Raw genomic sequence first — 19,758 nt, 5'->3', positions numbered from 1 at the left:
TCGATTCCTCGCGGGCCTAAGTCCCAGGGGATCACGGCCTCCCTACTGAAAATGTGCCACTCTGTAATGCCCACACCAACCCGTCACCACGTGAACGCGGGGTCGGTCAGAACTCGAGCTCCCTAAAGCTGACTTGCGGGGGATTGCGGCCGTCCCAGGCCAAGAGAAAGTCCGGCGTGCCGTGTCCCCTCAAGGCCCCACTGTGTCCGGGGCGCGGGCTTTGCCCAAGTTTGCTGGGCGATGCCCTTCCCGGAGCCGGAGTTGTGGGCCGGGCGGGAGGGGCGCGTGATTGACAGACTGAACTACAGACTCATCTCTTACCTTAGGCCGCGGGCGCTGATTGGCTGCTCGCTGACATCCTCAAACCCGGCTGCTCCGCGCTGGGCTCGGGAGGGGGGCGGCTGCGGGTGGAGGTGCGCTTCTGACAAGCCCGAAAGTCATTTCCAACCTCAAGTGGACTTTGTTCCAACTATTGGGGGCGTCGCTCCCCCTCTTCATGGTCGCGGGCAAACTTCCTCCTCGGCGCCGCTTCTAATGGAGCCCCACCTGCTCGGGCTGCTCCTCGGCCTCCTGCTCGGTGGCACCAGGGTCCTCGCCGGCTACCCAATTTGGTGGTAAGACTCGCCTCTTGTCTGCCCGCGGCCCGATCTCTCCGCCGCGCCCGGGGGAGGTGGGGGGCGCTGGTTCGGGGGTGGGCGGCGGCAGGGCTGGGGCTCCTTTCTCCTTGCCTCTCTCCGGTCCCCCAGCTGCCCACCCCTCCTGGATTTCTGCTGGTGTCGCCTTCAGAATCCAACTCCTGGTTTCTCCGATAATCACCATTTTCCCTGCTACCCGCCGCAGAGGCTGGAGGACTTTCCCCATCTCTGAAGGTCTCTCATTTATGATTCCGACCCTCCACCCATCCCAATCTGAGGGTGGCTGAAGACCCTCCATTTGCTTGCAGTTGGGTTTCTGGAAATCCAGCGCTGTCCCTGGGGCCCAGCCACTCCTCTTCTCCATTTTGGGGTCTTCATGGGCAAAATCATCCTGTTTCTTCATTGCCACCCTACCTCCGCAGCTCCTTGGTCAAGAGATTTCCCCACAATAACCCCCGTTTGCCTTCCTATTTCAGACCCCCAAAAGCTGCCCAAAGGGGTCCCTGGGGCAGAGGAGTGGGGGGATTTCATCAGATCCTCCCCACTCTGCACTAGATTAATTTTGAGCTTCTGAAGTGAATATGGTATTTGCTGATCCGAGATGCCATTGAATTCGGTTGTATTCATTTCTTGCCTGACCACCCTAGCAAAAGGGGGGCTCCTTGAAAATGTAGTTGTCTGGGAGGGGTAGGCTTGTTGTTCTTTGACCAAAAACCAAATTCTCCATGTCACATTTGTTCCTTTTGGAAAACCGAGGGCCGAGGAGAAAGGGAGAGGGAAAGGAGAAATCTGTCCCTGAGAAATGCGGATACAAAAGGCATTTTAGTAAATAAGACTAGGGAACCGGGCGCAGGCAGGGCTTGGGGGCTGTGTGTGTGTACCGAGGGACTGACTAGGGAATAAACAGCCTTTTGGGAGCCCCAGCTCTAGGGAGTCCCCTTGTTTTCCAAGCCGCCCCATCTCCACTCCCCCCTTCTGCAGGTCCCCGGGGGCCAGCGGGGAAGACACTGAAACCAGTTCTCTAAATTACACCCCGCCTCTCCCCAGTCTCCAGCCCCCTGCATTCCGGAAAACTTTAATTAAAGAATCTTCCCCTCCTGGACTAGGAGGGACTCGGCCTGGGGGTGGGAGGTGAGGAGGAGGAATTTGGGATCTGTGAGGAAGAAGGGGGCTGTGGCCCCTGAGGTGAAAGTCAGAGGGACGTGCCGCCAGGGTGCAGTGCTGCCCGCATGCCCCACTCTCCCTACCTGCCACCTTGAGCCAGGAGCAGAGCCAGGGAGATTTGGGGGCCACACCCTGAGTCTTTTCCCAGTTGTTTGGGGGTGGCAGCATTTGTGTCTGGGTGTTTGGGGCCCCCAGGAAGAAAGGAGGGACAGAAGCAGGAAAAGGGTTATAGCCAAGGGACTCTATTTAGAGGGTCCCAGAAGTTGCCCAGCCTGTCCTTCTCTGTGGCCTTGGGCTGGCCTGAGGCCTCTTGTACAAAAAGAAGCCCACAGGGTGGCCAGGGCAGCCAGGGATTCCAGGGCGGGGGAGGCTGCTTCACTGGCCATTCTTGACCCTCTTTCCATGCCTGGGCCAAGGCCATGCTGTTCTTGGCCTTCTCAGAAGACCCTGGCAGGGGAAGGGAGGGAAGAGCTTGGCGCCCCAGAGGTGGCAGGGACTGCAGGAGAGAGAGCAGGCTCCCTGCCCTGTGCACTGGAGGAAGGCACTTCCCGGGGCAGTGCTGAGGGGAGGTGGTGGTGGTGGGTGTCCGAGTGTGATGGTGTCTAGGGGGCATCTGGATAGGGCCCACCCAACAGACAGAAGCTGTGGGAAAACATGGAAGGTCAAGACATGGGCCATAAGGTAATGCTAGACACCGGGGGCAGACACGCTGCTTTGTCTGAGCCAAGGAGAGATTTTGTGTGTGAGTGTGTGTGTGTGTGTGTGTGTGTGTGTGTGTGTGTGTGAGAAAGAGAGGGGGGGGGTGGGCAAGTTCAAGTGGACCCATGTGCTTGTCAGTGCCTGTGGCACCTATGTGTGTGTGTGTGTGTGTACGTGTGTGTGTGCATGTGTTATGGATCTAGGACCCTATGAAGTGTGTGGTCACTAGTGTGTCTGTGTGTGTAGGAGTTTTTGTGCCAGAGACTGGAACACTGTGCATGTGGAATCGTGCAGGGTGTGCCTGGGGGATCCGCGGCCCGGGACGGGTTATGCTTGTGTCTCTGCATACAAGTGTCAGCAAGGGGCTGATTTTGGGATCCATGTGTATATGTGTGTGACACACAGAGAGAAAAGTCTAGAAGTATCTTTGCCCATGTAAAGGTCAGTGCCTGTTTGTGCTTGTGACGCTGTGCATGACTGTGTTGGTGACTGGGTTTGTGAGTATGGTTCCCGGGTGTGCGCGCGCACATGCTTTCACAGCAGTGTAAAGGGGAAGCCCCACAAATGTCTTTGTGTGTGATATCAGTGCTCATGGCCATGACCTGATTGTGTTTCTAAGTAGGAGAATGAGACCTGTGTCCGTAGCTGTGTGAGTGTTGTGGCTAGGTCAGCTTGTGATCCTGTCCCCAAGTGACAGTGATGTGGCTGGACTCATGGCTGTGTGTCCGTGGACGAGTTTGCAGATGTCTGACCTGTGGGTATGAGCGACACCTGAGCTGGTGTGCATGTTGGAGATCCGTTCTTCTAGAGGGAAGGTCCAGCAGGAAGCCAAGGTCTCAGGAGGTGGCTATAGGGCATAGCTGACCTGGGATCCCATGCTGGGGTGGGGGGACAATGTTCTTTGACATCAGCTTCTCCAGTCTGCTTGTGGACTGCGGTCACTGGCCCTGTTCTCTGAGGTAGTTTGATCTTGGGGTGGGGGTAAAGGATGAGTCCCCTTCTTAGGGCTGGGACTGGAGAGTGGATGAGCCTCAGATTCCTGATCCCACTCTGCCCCCAGGCAGTCAGATTCCAGACCTTTGAGGATGGAGGCCCCTGGTGGCCTGCCCTCTTGGGCTCACCTAGCACAACATTCCCCAAGAGGGATTTACAGGGAAGTCACTTAGCTGGGATTTCTGTCCTTGCCATCCTCGGGAGGGAATCCCATTCTCAGGCGCCTGCCTTGTTCAGGCCCCCATTGAGAGAGGGTAGACATAAGGGGCCCCCCGACAGATGCTTCTGAAAGGAAGTGGTATGCTCCAGGCCCTCCCAGCCAGGTAGTTGGGGGCACTGGGACAGGAAGCAGTGACAGCAGCTCTGATTTCTAGAATTCTCCTTGTCAGTTCCAGTTAGTGCCTAGTGGAGAAACTTGTCTTTCTTCTCCTTATTGGGGGAAAAGGAACCTACCTTCCCAGGGCCCAGCCCAGTCCCTGCTGCGTTCCAGAGCAGACACCCTGATGGAAGAGGCCTGGGCTGGGTGGGGTCAGTGGCTCACCTAGCTGTCACCGTCACTCAGGGCCACGACCCCTCACCCCACCTGGCTTGGAACTGTCTTCTCTTCTTTCACCCAGGACCACCAGCACACCCTGCCTGGAAGCTTGAGGGAAGGTGTTTTGCTCAGGACACAGAGTGAGCTGGAAAATAGGCCACCAGGGTTTCACTCCACCACCCTGCCCCATGCCCTGCCTCAGTTTCCCCGTGTTTCAGATGTCCTGCTGCCTTCCCCATCGACTCCCACCCCCACCTGTCTCTCAGAGGCTTGTGAACATGTTCAGTCAAACCCCGTGGGGGTCAGTGGGCTGGGCCCAGGGAGGCACCTGGAGACTGCGGGGGAGGAAGGCCCCAGGCCAGGTGTTAACACTTGTAACAGGCAGGAATTACAGCTGGCTGGGGCTGGGGCTGGTGAGGAGGAGTGAGGCTGGCTGGAGGCTGTTGATCCCACAGACAGACAGACAGACAGACAGATGGGCAGATACGAGATCGGATGGCCAGGGTTGAGCAGGGTGGTCTCTCTTCCAGGACAGACTTTGCCCTGGAGGGATGTGGCAGGTGGGTAGAAATGAATGCAGGTCCCCTGGAAGTGAGTTCATGGCCCTCCTGCCCACCCTACCCCCCATGGTGGGAGGGGCTTTGGGGTCCAAAGGGAACAAAAGTGTGGTTAATCTGTTGGTATTCTTCCCATGGGATCACATTTTGCTTAGGAAAGAAAAAAAGGAGGAAGGGAAGGAAGGAAGGAAGGAAGGAAGGAAGGAAGGAAGGAAGGAAGGAAGGAAGGAAGGAAGGAAGGAAAGAAACAGGTCAAACAGTAAGAATTCTGGGAATAACAGCCTTGGGAAAACCTTCTTCAATATATCGGGGCAAGGATGGATGAAGGGGCAGTTGTCAGGGCAAATTCTCTTTAGAGGCCAGAGGTGAGCACTGGGTAGAGCCTGAGCCCTCTGTTCTTAGCATTACCCCATTTGCAAGTCGGGGATCCTGAGGGTCTGGGTCTGAAACTTCTTCCCTGCAATTAATTCTGCCTGTGGGAAGACCTTGGGGGACCAGAAGAGGCAGGAGCTGGACCTGGGTGCCAAGTCCTTCAGCAGGTACTTGCCACAGCAGCAAACCCAGGCAGACCTTCCTGTACCCACACTCTCTGGCATCTGGGTATCTGCTCAGCCACTGAGAAGTTGGAGACTCTGAGGCAGACAACACCAGGTGGAAATCCCCAGAGAATAGACTCCGCCAGGCTCACGTGGCCCGGCCCACTTGCTGCAAGCTTCATACTAATAGATACTCATGGAACTTTGGGCAGATGTAGAACTAAGAAGGTGGCATGGCAATGGGGCGGCGGGGGGAGGAGCTGTGACACTGGGGTTTGTTTTCTCTAGACCTGGAAGATCACTCTTTGGTCTGGGTAGAGGACAAGGAGCCTGGGGACCGGGCAGGAAAGGTGTTTTTTCTTAGAGGTTGCAGCTACCAAGCCCGTCCAGGGAAAGGGTGAATTTTGGGGCCTTGGAATGGAATGAGGTGAGCCAGGCACTGAGAAGGACCTTTTCCCACCACCCTACAGGAGCCCTCTTTGGCTCACCTAGCACAACATTCCCCAAGAGGGATTTACAGGGAAGTCACTTAGCTGGGATTTCTGTCCTGGCCATCCTCGGGAGGGAACCCTTCCAAAGCCTGGGAGGAGAGAAAGACACTGTCACCTCTCACTGGGTAGAAAGAGGAGGTTGCCTAACACCCTTCTCAGACTGGGCCATCCGGACGTCACATCACTCATGGTGTCTGAATGACAAAAATGGTTGTTGCTAGGAGTGGAGAGACCCCTGAGTTTACCACCCACTGACTGTGTGACGTAGGATGAGTCCCTGTCCTTCATCCACTTCAAGCCCCTGTCTCCCTTTGGGCTTCTTTTCTTTTGACCACAAGGAAAGAAAGAGGGGTCCCTGCAGCTTCTTAGCATTACAGGGCTATGATGTGGACTAGACTCATTGCCGGGAAGCATGGGCTTCCACCACAGATGCCACACACCTTCTATCTCTGCAGCTCCCTCTGATCTACACCCCAAAGCTGCCTGCTCCCCTGCAGCCACCCATGGCATCTGAATGACAGAAATGGTTGCCACGCTAACCTGTCTGCACTACCAGACCTGCCCCAGACATGATTCTCTGCAGCCAGCCTGTTCCGTTCCCATCCAGCTTCTCCTTGTACTACCTGGATAACCTAGGGCGAGATAACCTCTCCGTACCTCCGTTTTCCCAGTCTGTCAAATGAGTCTAGTGATTGCCGCTACCTCACAGGGTTGTGAAAATCAAATGCAGGAAACACATGTGAAGGTCTTAGAATGATGTCCACTGTGCAGGAAGTACTATGTACGTGAGAGCTATTTTCACCCCCGGGGTCCGCAAAATGTTGGCTAATTTAATTCCTGGATCTAAACTTGCCTCTCCCAATCAGCCCTCCCAGACTGGCCCTACTTTGGTTATTTTCTGCTTAACTTCAGAGCCAGCTTGGCCACAATGCTTGGTACAGGTGACCACAAGCCTGTAGCTTTATTCTTAAGTTGAAGGAGCGTGGTCAGGCTGACTTAACCTCAGCTCCTTGACTGCCTAGGAAGAGTAGGGCAGGGTGGAGAGGGCTGTGGATCCTCCCTGATCCTCCCCTGACCCCACAGTCTGCTAGACTCTTGTGGCCGCTGCTACTGCAGCTGAGACCTGGAGCCTCCTCGGGCTGGTCCTGGACAGGTGGGAGGCAGGCTCCCTGGGGAGTGGCACCCAGCTGCTGGAGCAGCCTGAATTGAAGTTGCTGCTCCAGGAGCTGAGGATGATTCAGAATGTGATTTATAGACGGAAGGCAGAAAGCTTGGCTCCTGGCAGAGGTCTGCTGCTTAATTACATTCTTGGGGGGGGCAGGGGTGGAGGTATGCGTGGGGCTGTAGTAGGGGAAAGACTTCCACCTCCTCCCTGCCACCTCGTCCCTGTGCTGTCCCAGCTCCAAGCAGGGTCCTTTTTTAATCCTGCTGCCAGAGAGGGAATTCCCCGTTCTCAATGAGAGGCCAGACAGAGCACAGGGAAGGTGGGAAAGAGGGGGGCGCAGAGGCTCCTCTGGGACTCCCCTTGGCAGTCTGCATGGACCTGGGTTGGAGAACAGGATGCTGGAAGAATCACTGGGTCTTCACCATGCTTCCGGGCAGGTGAATAGTTGACCACCTGGGCAAAGGGTTTCTAGAATCTTCCAAGTATGGCAACTCTCCATTTTCTGTTGCTGCCTGAGGGCCTTCCTTCAAGTTCATACCTTTTCTGCTTCTTAATTCTCAGTGGACCAAAGGGGCTGGACATTAAATCCCCTGTGTGGGGGCTGAATCCCAAGTGTTGGTGGTAGGTGACTTGTCATATGTGAGCACAGTGGCTGACTTAGATTCACAGAGGTCCTCCAGGAAGGCTCAGCCTTGTACCAGAGGGGAGGAACTTTCCTGTCCCCATGTTAAACTATTATCTCAGGGAGCCATGACAATTCAACGGGCTCAGTCTACATCACCAGTGGGCACTGCTGACAGGCAGGCCCCCACTCTGTGGAGTTACTTGCTGTTACCACTGACCCGGGTGGGGACACTCTAGTGGTTCTTCAATCCCATGGCCCTGAGCTACGCTTTGGAACTCAAATGCTTCACTTCTAGTTCCTGAGGCTGGAAAGGTGTGGGGTGGGCAGGAAAGAGGTTGCTGAGGCCCACAGCATCTATTTATCTGTTTGCAGTTGGGTTAGTACAGCTGGGAGGGGTTGGCAGGGGTCAGGATGGGGACACTAGACAGCTCTCCGGTTCCCCCTGAGGCAGACCTGCTCAAAATGGCCTCATTATGTGTGTGGAGTAAATTCCAGAAATGTCAGGCACACCCATACGTCTAAGGGAAGGATGGAGACCCAGAAGCGTGCTCAAGACAAGGGCAGGCAGCCTTGAGGGGTGGAGGTTTCCGGGAAGGGAGTCAGGGGACCTGAAACCCGGCTCTGCCACCAGAGCAGATGTGATGTCAGATAATTCCCAGCTTCCCTGGGCCTCAGTATATAGGGGAGATGGACAAACTGCTGGCCACGAACTTGTACCTCAAAGCTATGTTTTGTTGTCCAGTCATTTAGATTATCTCCTAGTGTGCGGGGTGGAGGGGGGAGGCAGTCATTGAGGGCCCATGTCAGGGCAAGGTGGAAGGTGTGTGGATGAATGAGTGCAAACCACTAAAGCTTCCCTGGGCCTTAGTTTTCTCATCTGTGAAGTGGGCCAGAGCAACACATCCTCCCTGTCCGCAGGGCTGGTGAGAGCTTCAGATGGAATCATCTTCATACCTTGAGAAGGGTCAGTTCTTTCCAGAGAAGTCAACTGTCATTGCTACTCCTAAAAACAGGAGTAAGATTGAGCCCCTACCTGGCGAGGGTGCTAAGTATAGACACAGCAGGACCCTTTGAGCTTTTGGGCTTGAGGAGCTGGTTTTTCCAGCAGAGGAGCAAGAAATGGGTCAAACTGGGGAGTTCTCTGCTCCTTCTTATAGGGTTGTAGGGCTAAACAGGGAGCGCCCAGGAGAGGGAGCAGAGGCCTCAGGTTGGAGGCCAAGAGGTCTTGGGGCATGACTGGGTGTCCATCGGGGCATGGGGCTTGGTGAACCTCCTGGCCTGATGCAGAACCCACAGGCCTGTCCCCAGCTGAGCCAGATACGGAGTGGGATTTTCAATCAGGGATGAGCGTGAAGGGCTGGTAGCTGAAAGGGCTCTTCTGAGGCCTGTGGTCATTGGGAAATCCAAAGGAGAGGATAAGACCAGTCAACCCAGAGAGAGACCCAGGTCATTGCCTCAAGTTGGGCTGGAGAAATTGGGAGGTCTGAATGCACGTCTGTGTGTGGGGAGGGGGATGGGAGCAACAGGACCCAGTGCCCAGGTCTGAAGGAGGGCCTTTCTGCAAAACCTGCCCCTGGGCACAGAGTCCCACTTATCTGCCAGAGCCAGCTGGGCCAGCGAGGAAAACCAATCTCACGGGGCCTGTTAGGAATGCAAATAGGGGCTTGTGTCAGTGCAAGTGAACAAGCATCCCTCCTCCCGTCCAGCTCCTCATCACTTATCTTCATCACGGATTTCTGAGGGTGTCACAATCTCCCATGGCTCCCCACCTCCTGTCTGGCACGGAGGCTCCCTATGCTTTGGCCTATACCTACCTATGCAGTTGTGCTCTGCATAACCCCTCTGAAGTCCCCCAACATCTCACTTCAACAGGAAATAACTGTCCTTGTGCTTATTCACTGAACTTCTTCCTCCTCTTGTCTCTGACTTTGAAAGGCTGTTGAACTTGGTCCCCAGGTTGACCAGGGATCCGGCTGCCCTGCTGAGCTCAGGCCCAGTGTGGCTCAGGTCATGTAGCTGCCAGCCCTGAACTATGGAGGGCACCTAGGAGGGTCGCCCATGTCGAGGGGACCGTTGACCTGGGCAAGCTGCTGTCCCAGAAGCTGAGATATCTCCAAGATCTCAATTCCCCTGGGTTTCTTTCTTCCATTTGCAGATATTTTCTATTGGTGTTGTATTATTATTATTATTATTATTATTTTACTGGCTCACATTATGCTTAAATGTCCAAGCCCTTAGTTTAAAGATTCCAGTTTGCAAGACTTGTTTCTCCTCCCAGGAATAGGTCAGTCTGTTTATCGACCATGTGCTATGTGCCAGTCCGTCGAGCTCTGGAACCTAAGTCCCTCCATCTTAGAGATGAGGAGTCACATCCCGTAGCCTGTACATGGTAAAGGAAAGTTCTGAGTCCATGTCCTTTTGGCCCAGATCCTTTTCCTTCCACCACCATTCAGGTTGAGATGGACTTCTTACTTGAGGTAGGAATTTGCTTATTCATCTAGTACCCTGTTCCCCAAGGGATAGTTTTGAGGCAAGATTCTACTTGACCTTCAACTTCAAGGCTTCTACTTCAGGTTTATGGATACTGTTTATGAACCTCTGGCAGCTATCTTATTTGGGGCTATGCACTAGCCACAGGCAAACTTTCCGCATGTCATATTCTGTCCTCTAAGTGGGATCGTGAACTACTGGCAGTAGCAGCCATGTGAGTATTTCATTGCCCTTGGAATGAAGATGGGGTGCCCTTGGTCAAATCACTGCTTCCTGGGCCTCTGTCTTCTTATTTATGAAACAGAAGAGAGATAGAGCAAGGGCCCTCCATGGGTAGTTCTAGCTAGAGGCTTCATTATTCTTCTTGGTTCTTTTGGCTTCTTGGCATCTGGTCTCTATCACACACATGCCAAGATGCACCTCGACAGAATCATCTTTCTCTCCCAAGTCCTATTCTCATCTTAGCATCTCTGATAAAGCTGATCTTTCTCTTGACTTTTGCAATTTGAAATCTAGCTTGTTTTCTCCCCAAGGAACTCCTTTCTGATGAAGCATGTTTACATCCTGGCTGTTGGAAAGCCGCAGCCAAGTACACTGTTGGCTTCTCTGTGCCTGGTGTGTACATGGACATGGTGGACACTCCAAAAATATTTGTTGTCTATGAACTGAATGTTTTCTGCCAGTTGTGTCCAGTCTTTTCTGGAAAGAGGCAAGACACACGAGAGAATTTAAAAACAAAAAAAAATTTTTTTTTTTTTTCTCTATCAAGGAATTGGCTCTGAAGGGATGGTTGGTGTTGGGAGAATTCCAGCCAGTTGTTTTACTGTCCAACAGCTTTCCCCCAGATCACAGAATCCTCGACCTCAGGGGAGTCACCAACTTTACTTTCCTCCACGATCTGCTTCATTCTAACCCTCATCTTCCTCCCAGGGATCTCATTTCTGGCCATGCGATGGTCTTCCTGTCCCCTGTCTTCCACCACACCTGGCTCTTTCTACCTTCCTTTGCCTTGAAAGCTCTTGCTGGCATTTTGCAGGTGACCCAGGAGTGCCCAGGTAGCATTCAAGTCTCTCCAGGGGGACTGCTCTTGCTCCCAGCAGCCGTGGTGACAATTGCTATCCTGTAAGGCTGAGGAGTGGGCAAGGAGGAGGAGGAGAGCAGAGGAGCTGGGCCCAAGATCATTGCCCCTGGTTACCTGGCCCTCTCTACCAGCCCAGTCTCTTCCCATTAGCAAAACCCTAGGTGGGGCCCGGGTTAGGCCTGGGAGTTCCATCAGCGGTTGGAGCCTCAAGGAGGAGCAGAGGAGAGCATCCAACCAGGGGACCAGGCCAGCTTCTGCTATCCACCCAGGAGAACATCTCACCTCCTCGTTTCTCTCCTTGGGTAGCTCCCTGAAGACCACCCCACCAGGCCCTTCGACTTTAGCAAAGAGAATGTCTAATCTCAAAATGGGTGGTTCTCTATCTTAACTGAAGCTTCTGCAGGAAAGAGATTCTGGAGTTTTCCAAGGATGGAATCCATGACTTCAACACCGTCCTTGAAATAACTTTAATATATTGAACCCAGGGCCTCACATGCACTGAGCAAGCGCTCTCCCACTGGACTACAACTCCAGTCCTTTTTTTGTAATTTTATTTTGAGGCAGAGTCTCACTAAGTGGCCCAGCCTGGCCTCAAACTTGTAATCCTCCTGCTTCTGCCTTCTGAGTAGCTGGGATTCCAGGCGTGAGCCATCACGCCTAGCTGAAATCAGCATTTTCCCTTCCAATTTGCTTATGAGAGCATTGAGCTTGGAGGCTTGTCCAGGGTGGGATGGAGCAGGAGATGAACAAGCTGTAGGATCTCCCATGTTACCGTTTTCTAACATGCACTCCACAGAGAACCTTCTAGGTGACAAGGTATTTCACCAAGATAGGAGGACAGAATGGTTTTTTAACTTTTTCTCCAAAAAGCACACAACTCATAAGGGTCCAGGTCAGTGAGTTTATATATATATATATATATATATATATATATATATATATATATATATATATATATATTATATCATATATATTATATATATTATATATGACAGAATATATTACATTTGTTAACCTGACATGAAACTTAAATATTGGAGACTTGGTGAATAAGTCTTGGTTTAATAGCCCCACCCCAGGTCCTACACATGTTCTCAGGCCAGTCAGATGGGAAAGCAGGTTTGGCCAGCATCTGCCTAGCCCAGAATCCTAAAGGAGTCCTGCTCCCCCCGTTGCTATGGTGTGATATGACGTCCCTACCTTGGCAGGTGCCTCTCCTGCCCATCAGCAACACGGCCAGCTCCTTCTCAGCTTGTGGTCACTCTTACCTTCAGATCCCCTTCCTGTTAAACTTGAACCTTGTCTTATTCATTCTTAGCTGTAAAGGATCTTCCACTTGTTGGTCAGTTTTGTCATTTTTAAATGATCTAATCAGAAATGCATTCAGGTAGCAGATATGACCATGTTGTCCCCTGCTCCCCAGGCTGGACTCCAGGTCCTGCACCATCCTGCCCCTGCGTGACTCTCCGTCGAACTCTCCCCAGCCCCCAAGCCTGCCCTCCAATTCACTTTCATTTGCGTGGGTAACAGGTTGGGCTCTGGGGACCGCAATCTTGAGTTCTGCTTCTGTTTTTATAGCTGGGTGACCTTAGCCTGTGTGAGGCTCAGTTTTTCTGTCTATAAATTGGGGATCACGAGGGCAACTGTGAGGATTAAAGGATACAACACACATGAGACAGACAAGGTCTGGCGTCTACATCGTGAGTAATCCGCCCATGCGCCATCATTAATCTGGTTGTACGGTTGGTACAACTCTTGTTCTAGAGCTCAGCTCCAGGCCTTTGCCCCTGCCCCTCTCTGGAAAGCCTCTCTGGACTCATGTCCATTCTTCAGAGCACAGTTAGGTACCACTTCCTCTCTGCAGCCTTCCTTCAGCACCCAGCCCAGCTCAGCCTCTCTCAGGAGTCTCTGCTCCACTGACTGGACTGGAGTCACGTGCAGACAGGACCAGGTTCTCAATCATCTCTGTATCCACACGACGAAGCAGAGCATGCGGCTCATGGCTGATGCTCAAGGACAGGTCCCAGGATGAAAGAACACTGCTGAGAGTCACCTGATGGACCGAGGCGCTGTCTTTCTGCCCTGGCTGATTTCCATTGCCTCTTTGAGGACTTGCTCCCCTGCAAGAGGGACTGGCCCTGGGCATGTTTTTTTTTTTTCCTTGTGTCCCTAGTTACCTCCTCAAGGGCATCTCTCTTGTCTTCGCAAGGAGAGGGTCAGCCCCTAGGGGCAGGGATTCTACTTGTGTCTGTGTATTCCTGGGGAGCCCTGCACGTCAACCCAAGTGTCGCAGGAACAGAGTCACCCAGTCTGTGGGTAGGTGGGCCCATGAGTCAGGCTCCTTCCCAGGAAAGCTCCGGGGCAGGCTCAGCTGGTTCTCACTGCCTGAACAGCATCTTCTCCCTCCACCATCTCCCAGTGGGACCAGCCCTGAGCGTCCAGCCTGTGTGCTTGGGAGATGGCATGGCCTTTCAGAGAGAGGGGTGCTCTGGGCCCCAGAGACTGGAACTTTGGGTGGTTACTTAAAAATATCTGAGGGAACAATTCTTCCTCTGCACAATGGGGGTGAAAATTACACTCTCAGGGCAGTTGTGAGGATGACCGGAAGTCACTCACAGGGACTGAGTGGAACATGAGTAGTCGAGGGTAATCTGAAGGTCATTCCAGTGTAGCGAGGATTGTGCCAAGTCTCTCCCAGGCCAGGTTTCTGTAGAGCAGGAAGATCTGAATTCCTTCAAAGCCATGTGATTGATGTTGGTTTGTCTCAATAATTAACCTATCTGAAGACCAAAGTGGGGGAGGGGTGTGGGGCAGGAGTCTGGTGGTTCAGTGGGAGCCACTGGCCTGACCTTGGGTCCTGTTGTCCTGTTTAGCCAAAATCCTCACAGGGGCCTCTGGTTCTTGGGAAGGGAAGGGTAAATCAGATGTGGTGGCTTCAGGGATTTTACTGGGGTTCTGAGGACTGGTCTGTGCAGGTTTAATATGGCTCTAGTTAATGGCTGAGACACTGGCCATTTCAGCCCTGCCGAGCAGAGTGAGTAAGACTGGCAGGGGTTTCTGGGAGGCGCAGGTCACTGTGTGCATCCATCTTTCAGGTGAGAGAGGCCTGCTGACCTGCAAGGAGGAATTTCATGGGAAGGGCCAAGGGCATGCAGGTGGATGGCTGATATGCACCTTCCGTAGACACCAGCTGCTCTCCTCCAAGATGGCTAAAAATATTTTTTATTATATAATACTTGACACTCACAAGCGAGTAAACACACCATATATAGGATATAAAAACAAGATGAAAACTTGGACCTTCCCAGTCCTGAAGAACCAGAATACCTGTGTCTGTCCACGGGCTCCTCCCGATCCCAGCCTCCACCTCCTCCCAGATGTGAGCACATCCTGAATTTTGCACATTTGCTCCTTTGCTTAATAGTCTGGAATAAATGTCCAAAAACTAATAATAGTATTCCCAGATAAAAGAATGCCTAACTGTATTTTTTATTTTGCTTACTTTTAGCGTTGAAGAAATGGAGTTTTCCTGTATGTGGTGTTCTGTGATTAGCTTTTCCCTCTATGCGTTAGAGTTGTAAAGTTTCGCACTGTTATTGCATCTTTCTCTAGTTCCTTCATTATATAATAGTCCATTACTAGAATATTCCACCATCTGTCTGGTCCATATCCTGTTCATGGACATGTGTCTCTCAGTGCACTTGGGGAAGAGCTGTTCCTGCCTAGAGCAGACCCATGGGTCATGGGGTGTGTAAATGGTGGGTGCCCCTCTTCACAAGTGGATGCCACACTGTTTTCTAAGTAGTGATTCCATCATTCCTCCACCTGACCATGACCTTCCCAGGATTTTTCAAAAATCCAGCTCAGAGCTGCCATCATCCTGGGTCTGTTCCCAGCCTCTCTTCTGCTCTCCTGGCTCTTTTGCATACCTTTTGGGTCAGAATGTGACCTCACAAAGTGTGTGACTTGCAACATCGGTCTCATGTAATCCTGCTGAGAAAAAAAGATCTGGGGTCAAATAAATTTAGAAATTGTCACCTGCTCTTGGGAGCCTCTTGGTGCTTACTGCGCTCATTGAAATCTTAGTGGCACAGAGGGGCTTGTTAGGGTGACTGACCCCTGTTTTCATTTGGTCAACCTATTTTCCAAAAGTAGTGAACCCCAGAGCCTTTTCTTCCCCTTAGGTATAAACTCTCACCCATTTGGAAAATGTGGTCTAGAAGATGCTTCTGTGTCTTTCATGTTTTACTCTGTCCTTGGGGTCTTATTTTTCTTAGCAACCAGGCTGTGATCATTTCAACTTTTTTTTTTTTTTTAATTCCTCCTATGTGAACTAGCTCAGTCCAGATCCCCCATCCTAGAGGGACTTGAGCTGAATTAACGAACTTAGGCCTGATGCTGTTGGCCATTCTATCAGTTCTCTTGCTGAACCCCCTCCACCAGGAGGCAGTCAGAAACTGGGGACTTTTCAGGCCCCTGCTGAGTTTTGCACCCTGGTGACACCTGAGGCTGCCTGATCAGCATCAGCTCCTCTGCACCGCATTTCTGTACAGGAGGTGAGGTCAGTAGGCAAGATTCCCCACCAGGCAAAGATGCTCATGAGCCGAAAGAGCCAGAGAATCTAGGGGAAGGAGGCTGGCAAAGGGAAGGAGTCCTCAGGAATCTGTAGACTGATTGGTCTTTCGAAAGTCTGACTATGTGAGAACCTGTTAAGGTATTGAAGTCTTTGTTTGTTTGTTCTCCACAGTGGTGTAGTTTCTGCTCACAAAGGAAAGTCTGAATTCCACAGAGATTTGGAAGAACTCTATCTCACAGTTGGCGCCTCAGGCCCATAGTAGGCTGGGCCAGATGACCCTGAGGATGCCTTCCAGTCTGACAATCTCCTGTCTTGGGGACTTCCTTCAGGCCCAGGCCCACAGATGGTCCTCACTTCACTACTTGACAGGGGGACTCCTTCCTTCTGTGCCCCTTGTGTTTTGCATTGTGTCAATGTCTCCAAAGTGCCCTGCTTCTTTTTTTTTTTTTTCCCTCTGAGGGCATGAAAAATCTCAGAACACATCTTTTGAAGGCTACCCATTCTCCATCCTGCTCTGTGTCCTCCTTCTCTTGGTCTCCCCTGCCCAACCAGCATGGTTGTAAGCTGGCTGGCCCCTTGCTAACCTCCTGCTGCCTGGTAGAGTACACCCTCCTCTAGGTTGAGGTCCATGAAAATGTCTTCGATATTCCCATCATGCCCAGTTCAGTGCAGAGCACACAGTGGGTGCTAAATAAATGCATTCTGCTGGAATGAACTGGCTATTACCAGAGCATGGGATCTAGACCAAAAAGCAAAAGAGCAACGGTACAAAATATGAGCTCAAACTCTGCCTCCACTTCCTGACTTGAGTTCTCTTCTGAGCCTCAGTTTCCTCATTTATGAAGGGGAAACAGTATTTACCTTCTGGGCTTTTGAAAAGACCAAACAAGGTGCTGTATGGGGAAAATCAGCAAAAAATGGAAGGTACCAGAACAGGACATCAATCCCACTGACCTCTCTTAGGAGCTCAGTGTGCACATTGATCAACATCTGCTGGGTTTGGCATCTTGGGAGAGGTCTTAAGAATCCCTGTCCCCTGGAATTCTCTGTGGTCACCTGAATTTACATACCCTGACTCAAACACAATTCCTCCACCTGTAGGAGAGGAGTCTCTTCTTCCTCTGAGGATGCTTTGGATGTAGGTCTGGCTCTGAGACACAGAGAAATAAACACCAAGTGGGAAGATTTGTGCCCACATTGAAAAGTAGAAAGATGAATGGGCAGGGGTCCCGGGGTTGGGATTTAGAGGGCTGTTAGCCCAGTGGGCAACCTGAGCATCTCAGCCCTCACCAACAGGCCTCAGGCAGATCTCTCACCTCAGCACCACCATCTCCCAGCCGCATGGCCCCAGACACATTTCCTGTTCTCTCTAACCCATGTCATCTGTCAAATAGGGATAATAACGTCACTGGGTTCTTTGGCTAATTAAAGGATATATTCTATGTAGAGGGCTTTACGTGGTACCTGGCACGTAGTCAGGCCTCAATAAATGTTAGTCATTATCAGGAATAATAACAGCCGTCCTGAATGCCCTGGAAAATAGGTTCCCTCACTCTTTATTTACAGCAGAGTTCAATAAATAATTTCTTCATGACCTTATTAACTACTGTGTACCCAAACAAACACACCCCATGTTTTCTTATTCACCATTGAGTGTGTACCTGTGAAAGTATTCCCCTGGATTTCATTTATAGCTCTGAGTGTCTCCATAAAGGTGCCCCCATTACCTCATCTCCCTGGGTTTTGTGGGCACCTCCTTCTGCCTGTGGTGACTCTGGCCTTCCCTCAAGCCAGAGCGATCCCTGAGAGAGTAATTGGCTAGTCTGTGCTGATATTCTGACCCTCATGTTGAAAGTACGCCCATTTGTACAAAAACGGGTAATCAAAAACTTTGATTTTAAGTGTGTGTGTGTGTGTGTGTGTGTGTGTGTGTGTGTGAAAGAGAGAGAGAGAGAGAGAGAGAGAGAGAGAGAGAGAGAGAGAGACAGAGACAGAGAGAGAGACAGAGAGGTGTTGATTTGTCTTTCCTACCCAAAGTGTGTTTACCCCAGAAGAAAGGCCCCTCTACTTTTGTAATGAGTATGAATAAAGATGAGACTGAAAACAGAAACTCTCTGGGGCACCAGCCCTCTGCTGGGATGTGCTGGCTGTTTGGGATGACAGTGGGCAGGGGTGAGGGAGTAGGAGGTGAGAGAACCCACTGGGAGGAGGTGAGTGGACAGGAAGGGCTCAGCAAGAACAAGGGACCATTTTATGGTCAGCCAGAGGGAAGGAAAGGTCTTGTGGGGTTGGGGGAGTGGCTATGGGCAAGAGACTGAGAGAGATGTGGAACCTCAGTGGGAGGAAGCCCTGAGACCTTGAACCCTGAGAGCATCTGCCAGCATCTTGCAGATCTGCTCAGAGTTTCTTAGACTCACAAGCATATAGGTCCCATTGCAAGGCTAAGGAAATGGGGTGGGAAAAATCAGGGAGGAGGGAAAAGAAGGCCCAGAGAACCAGGAGGAAGGGAAGATTAAAGGCCTGAGCAGGGGGTCACCAGACAATGCCTTGGACTGGTGGAGGAAAGGATTTCTTTTGAAATGTATTTTTTTATCTTGTCTTTCCAATGGATGGTAGTGTGCATTTTGTAATGCACATAAAATATGAGTACAAGAGGCCTGTGTGTGATTTATACCTACGTGTATGTAAATGAGGGGCATGCCCAAACACTTTTTGCTCATGTGCTGCTGATCAAAAACATTTTGCTGCTGTGGCTGTAAAGATGGAGATGGAGAGGCCAGGAGAAAGAGAACTAGAAAACAACCAGGGGTTGGAAAAGGAGGGAAGGGCTGACCTGGCTATTTAGAAAGGATGCAGTGGTGCTGGGAGCAGGGGAGGCAGCCAGGAGAAGCCAGGCTGAGGACCCCAGGTGCCGGTGGGCAGGGCTCCAGCCTTGTCTTGTGCTGCTTCTCAACCTCGCCTGCTCCTTAAAATGGAGGGGCTACATAGACCACCGGGCGCCTAGACCATTTAAATCCGTTTTGAGGGTGGGCATTACTTTTAAGCTCAGCCAAGACAGTTCCCATGCAGCCTGAGCTGGGAACCGGTGACTGGTCCCTCTGAGGGCTGGAATAATGAAGTCCTGCTTGGGTCTGCAGAGGCCGAATAGGGGTCCTAAGAGCCTCTTGAGTGGCTGCTTTCACCACCCAGCACCGGTGACAGGGAGTCCCCTTGAGAAGAAAGGACAGAGGGTGTGAATGTAGGGACATTGCAGAGGAAACACTGCAGAGGAACTGGCGACAGGGCCCGGGGACTAACGAATTGGGGGTGGGGGTGGGGCGAGGGTGCGAAGGAAGATGTTGAGGCTCGCTCGGGAACGGGCTGGGAGGGAGGGCAGCCAGCGCTTTGAACTTGCGTGGAGCCTCCCTAAGGAGGGCGGGGGAAGTCCAGGTGCCGAGCAGGGCTGCCTTCACCTGCGTCCCAGCGCCGTGGGGGGACGAGGCGCAAGGAAGACCTCCTGGGAATGTGGTGGAAATACCCACCTTGAAAGGCAGGGAGCGGAACGTTGCCCTGAGCGCCGGGTGTGGCTCGGACCCCCACGGGCCGCCAGCCCCGCCGCCGCCGCCATCCGCCAACTCCTGCAGCACGCACCTGCCGCTGTGGGTGCTGGGGCCGCCCCGGGTCCTAGTGGTGGCCAGCAAGTCGGCCACCGCCGGAGGCCATGGGTTCGAGCCCGTGCGGGTGCCATTAGAAGTCCCTACAAGTTAGAGGTTTTGTGGATGTCCTCCAAAGTTTCATTCTGAAAAACGTTAACCAGGGCTGGGATGTGGCGCAGTGGTAGAGCCTTTGCCCCACATGCCTGGAGGTCACATGTTCAGAGCCACCGCACTGCAATATTAACGACAACGACGACAACTAGAAAAAAATAAACGGTACAGGAGGAATCAGACATTTCCTGGTGCAGTTTTGCAAACATTTTGGCAGAGACTTTTTTTTTTTTTTTTATATTGCTATAGTCTCTTTCCTCTGAATACTTACATGTATTCAGTTTGTTTTGCCGAACAATTTGAAAGTAAATGATAGTGGTGATCCTCGAATTTCCAAAATGTAAGGATGATTCCTGACCACCTGTGATCACCAGGAAATTATTAACGATTCTTAATAATTCAGCTTTCCAGGCTGGGGTTTTGGCTCAGTGGTAGAGCGCTCACCCGGCATACACGAGGCACCGG

General features: G+C 52.0%; 1 protein-coding gene across 1 annotated transcript in view; it reads left to right on the top strand.

The window, feature by feature from the left end:
* Positions 1-376: 376 nt before the first annotated feature.
* Wnt3 (Wnt family member 3) overlaps positions 377-19,758 on the top strand; it is a 42,601-nt gene continuing 23,219 nt past the window's right edge. The window contains exon 1 of the mRNA XM_005328150.4: positions 377-614. Within this exon, the coding sequence (XP_005328207.1) occupies positions 535-614 (80 nt within the window). The 5' untranslated portion in view covers positions 377-534. The remainder of the gene's footprint in view (positions 615-19,758) is intronic.

The sequence above is a fragment of the Ictidomys tridecemlineatus genome, chromosome 3 (genome assembly GCF_052094955.1).
Source record: "Ictidomys tridecemlineatus isolate mIctTri1 chromosome 3, mIctTri1.hap1, whole genome shotgun sequence".
Classification (NCBI taxonomy): domain Eukaryota; kingdom Metazoa; phylum Chordata; class Mammalia; order Rodentia; family Sciuridae; genus Ictidomys; species Ictidomys tridecemlineatus.
The sequence above is the reverse complement of the archived record's forward strand: the minus strand, read 5'-3'. Positions and strand labels throughout refer to the sequence as shown.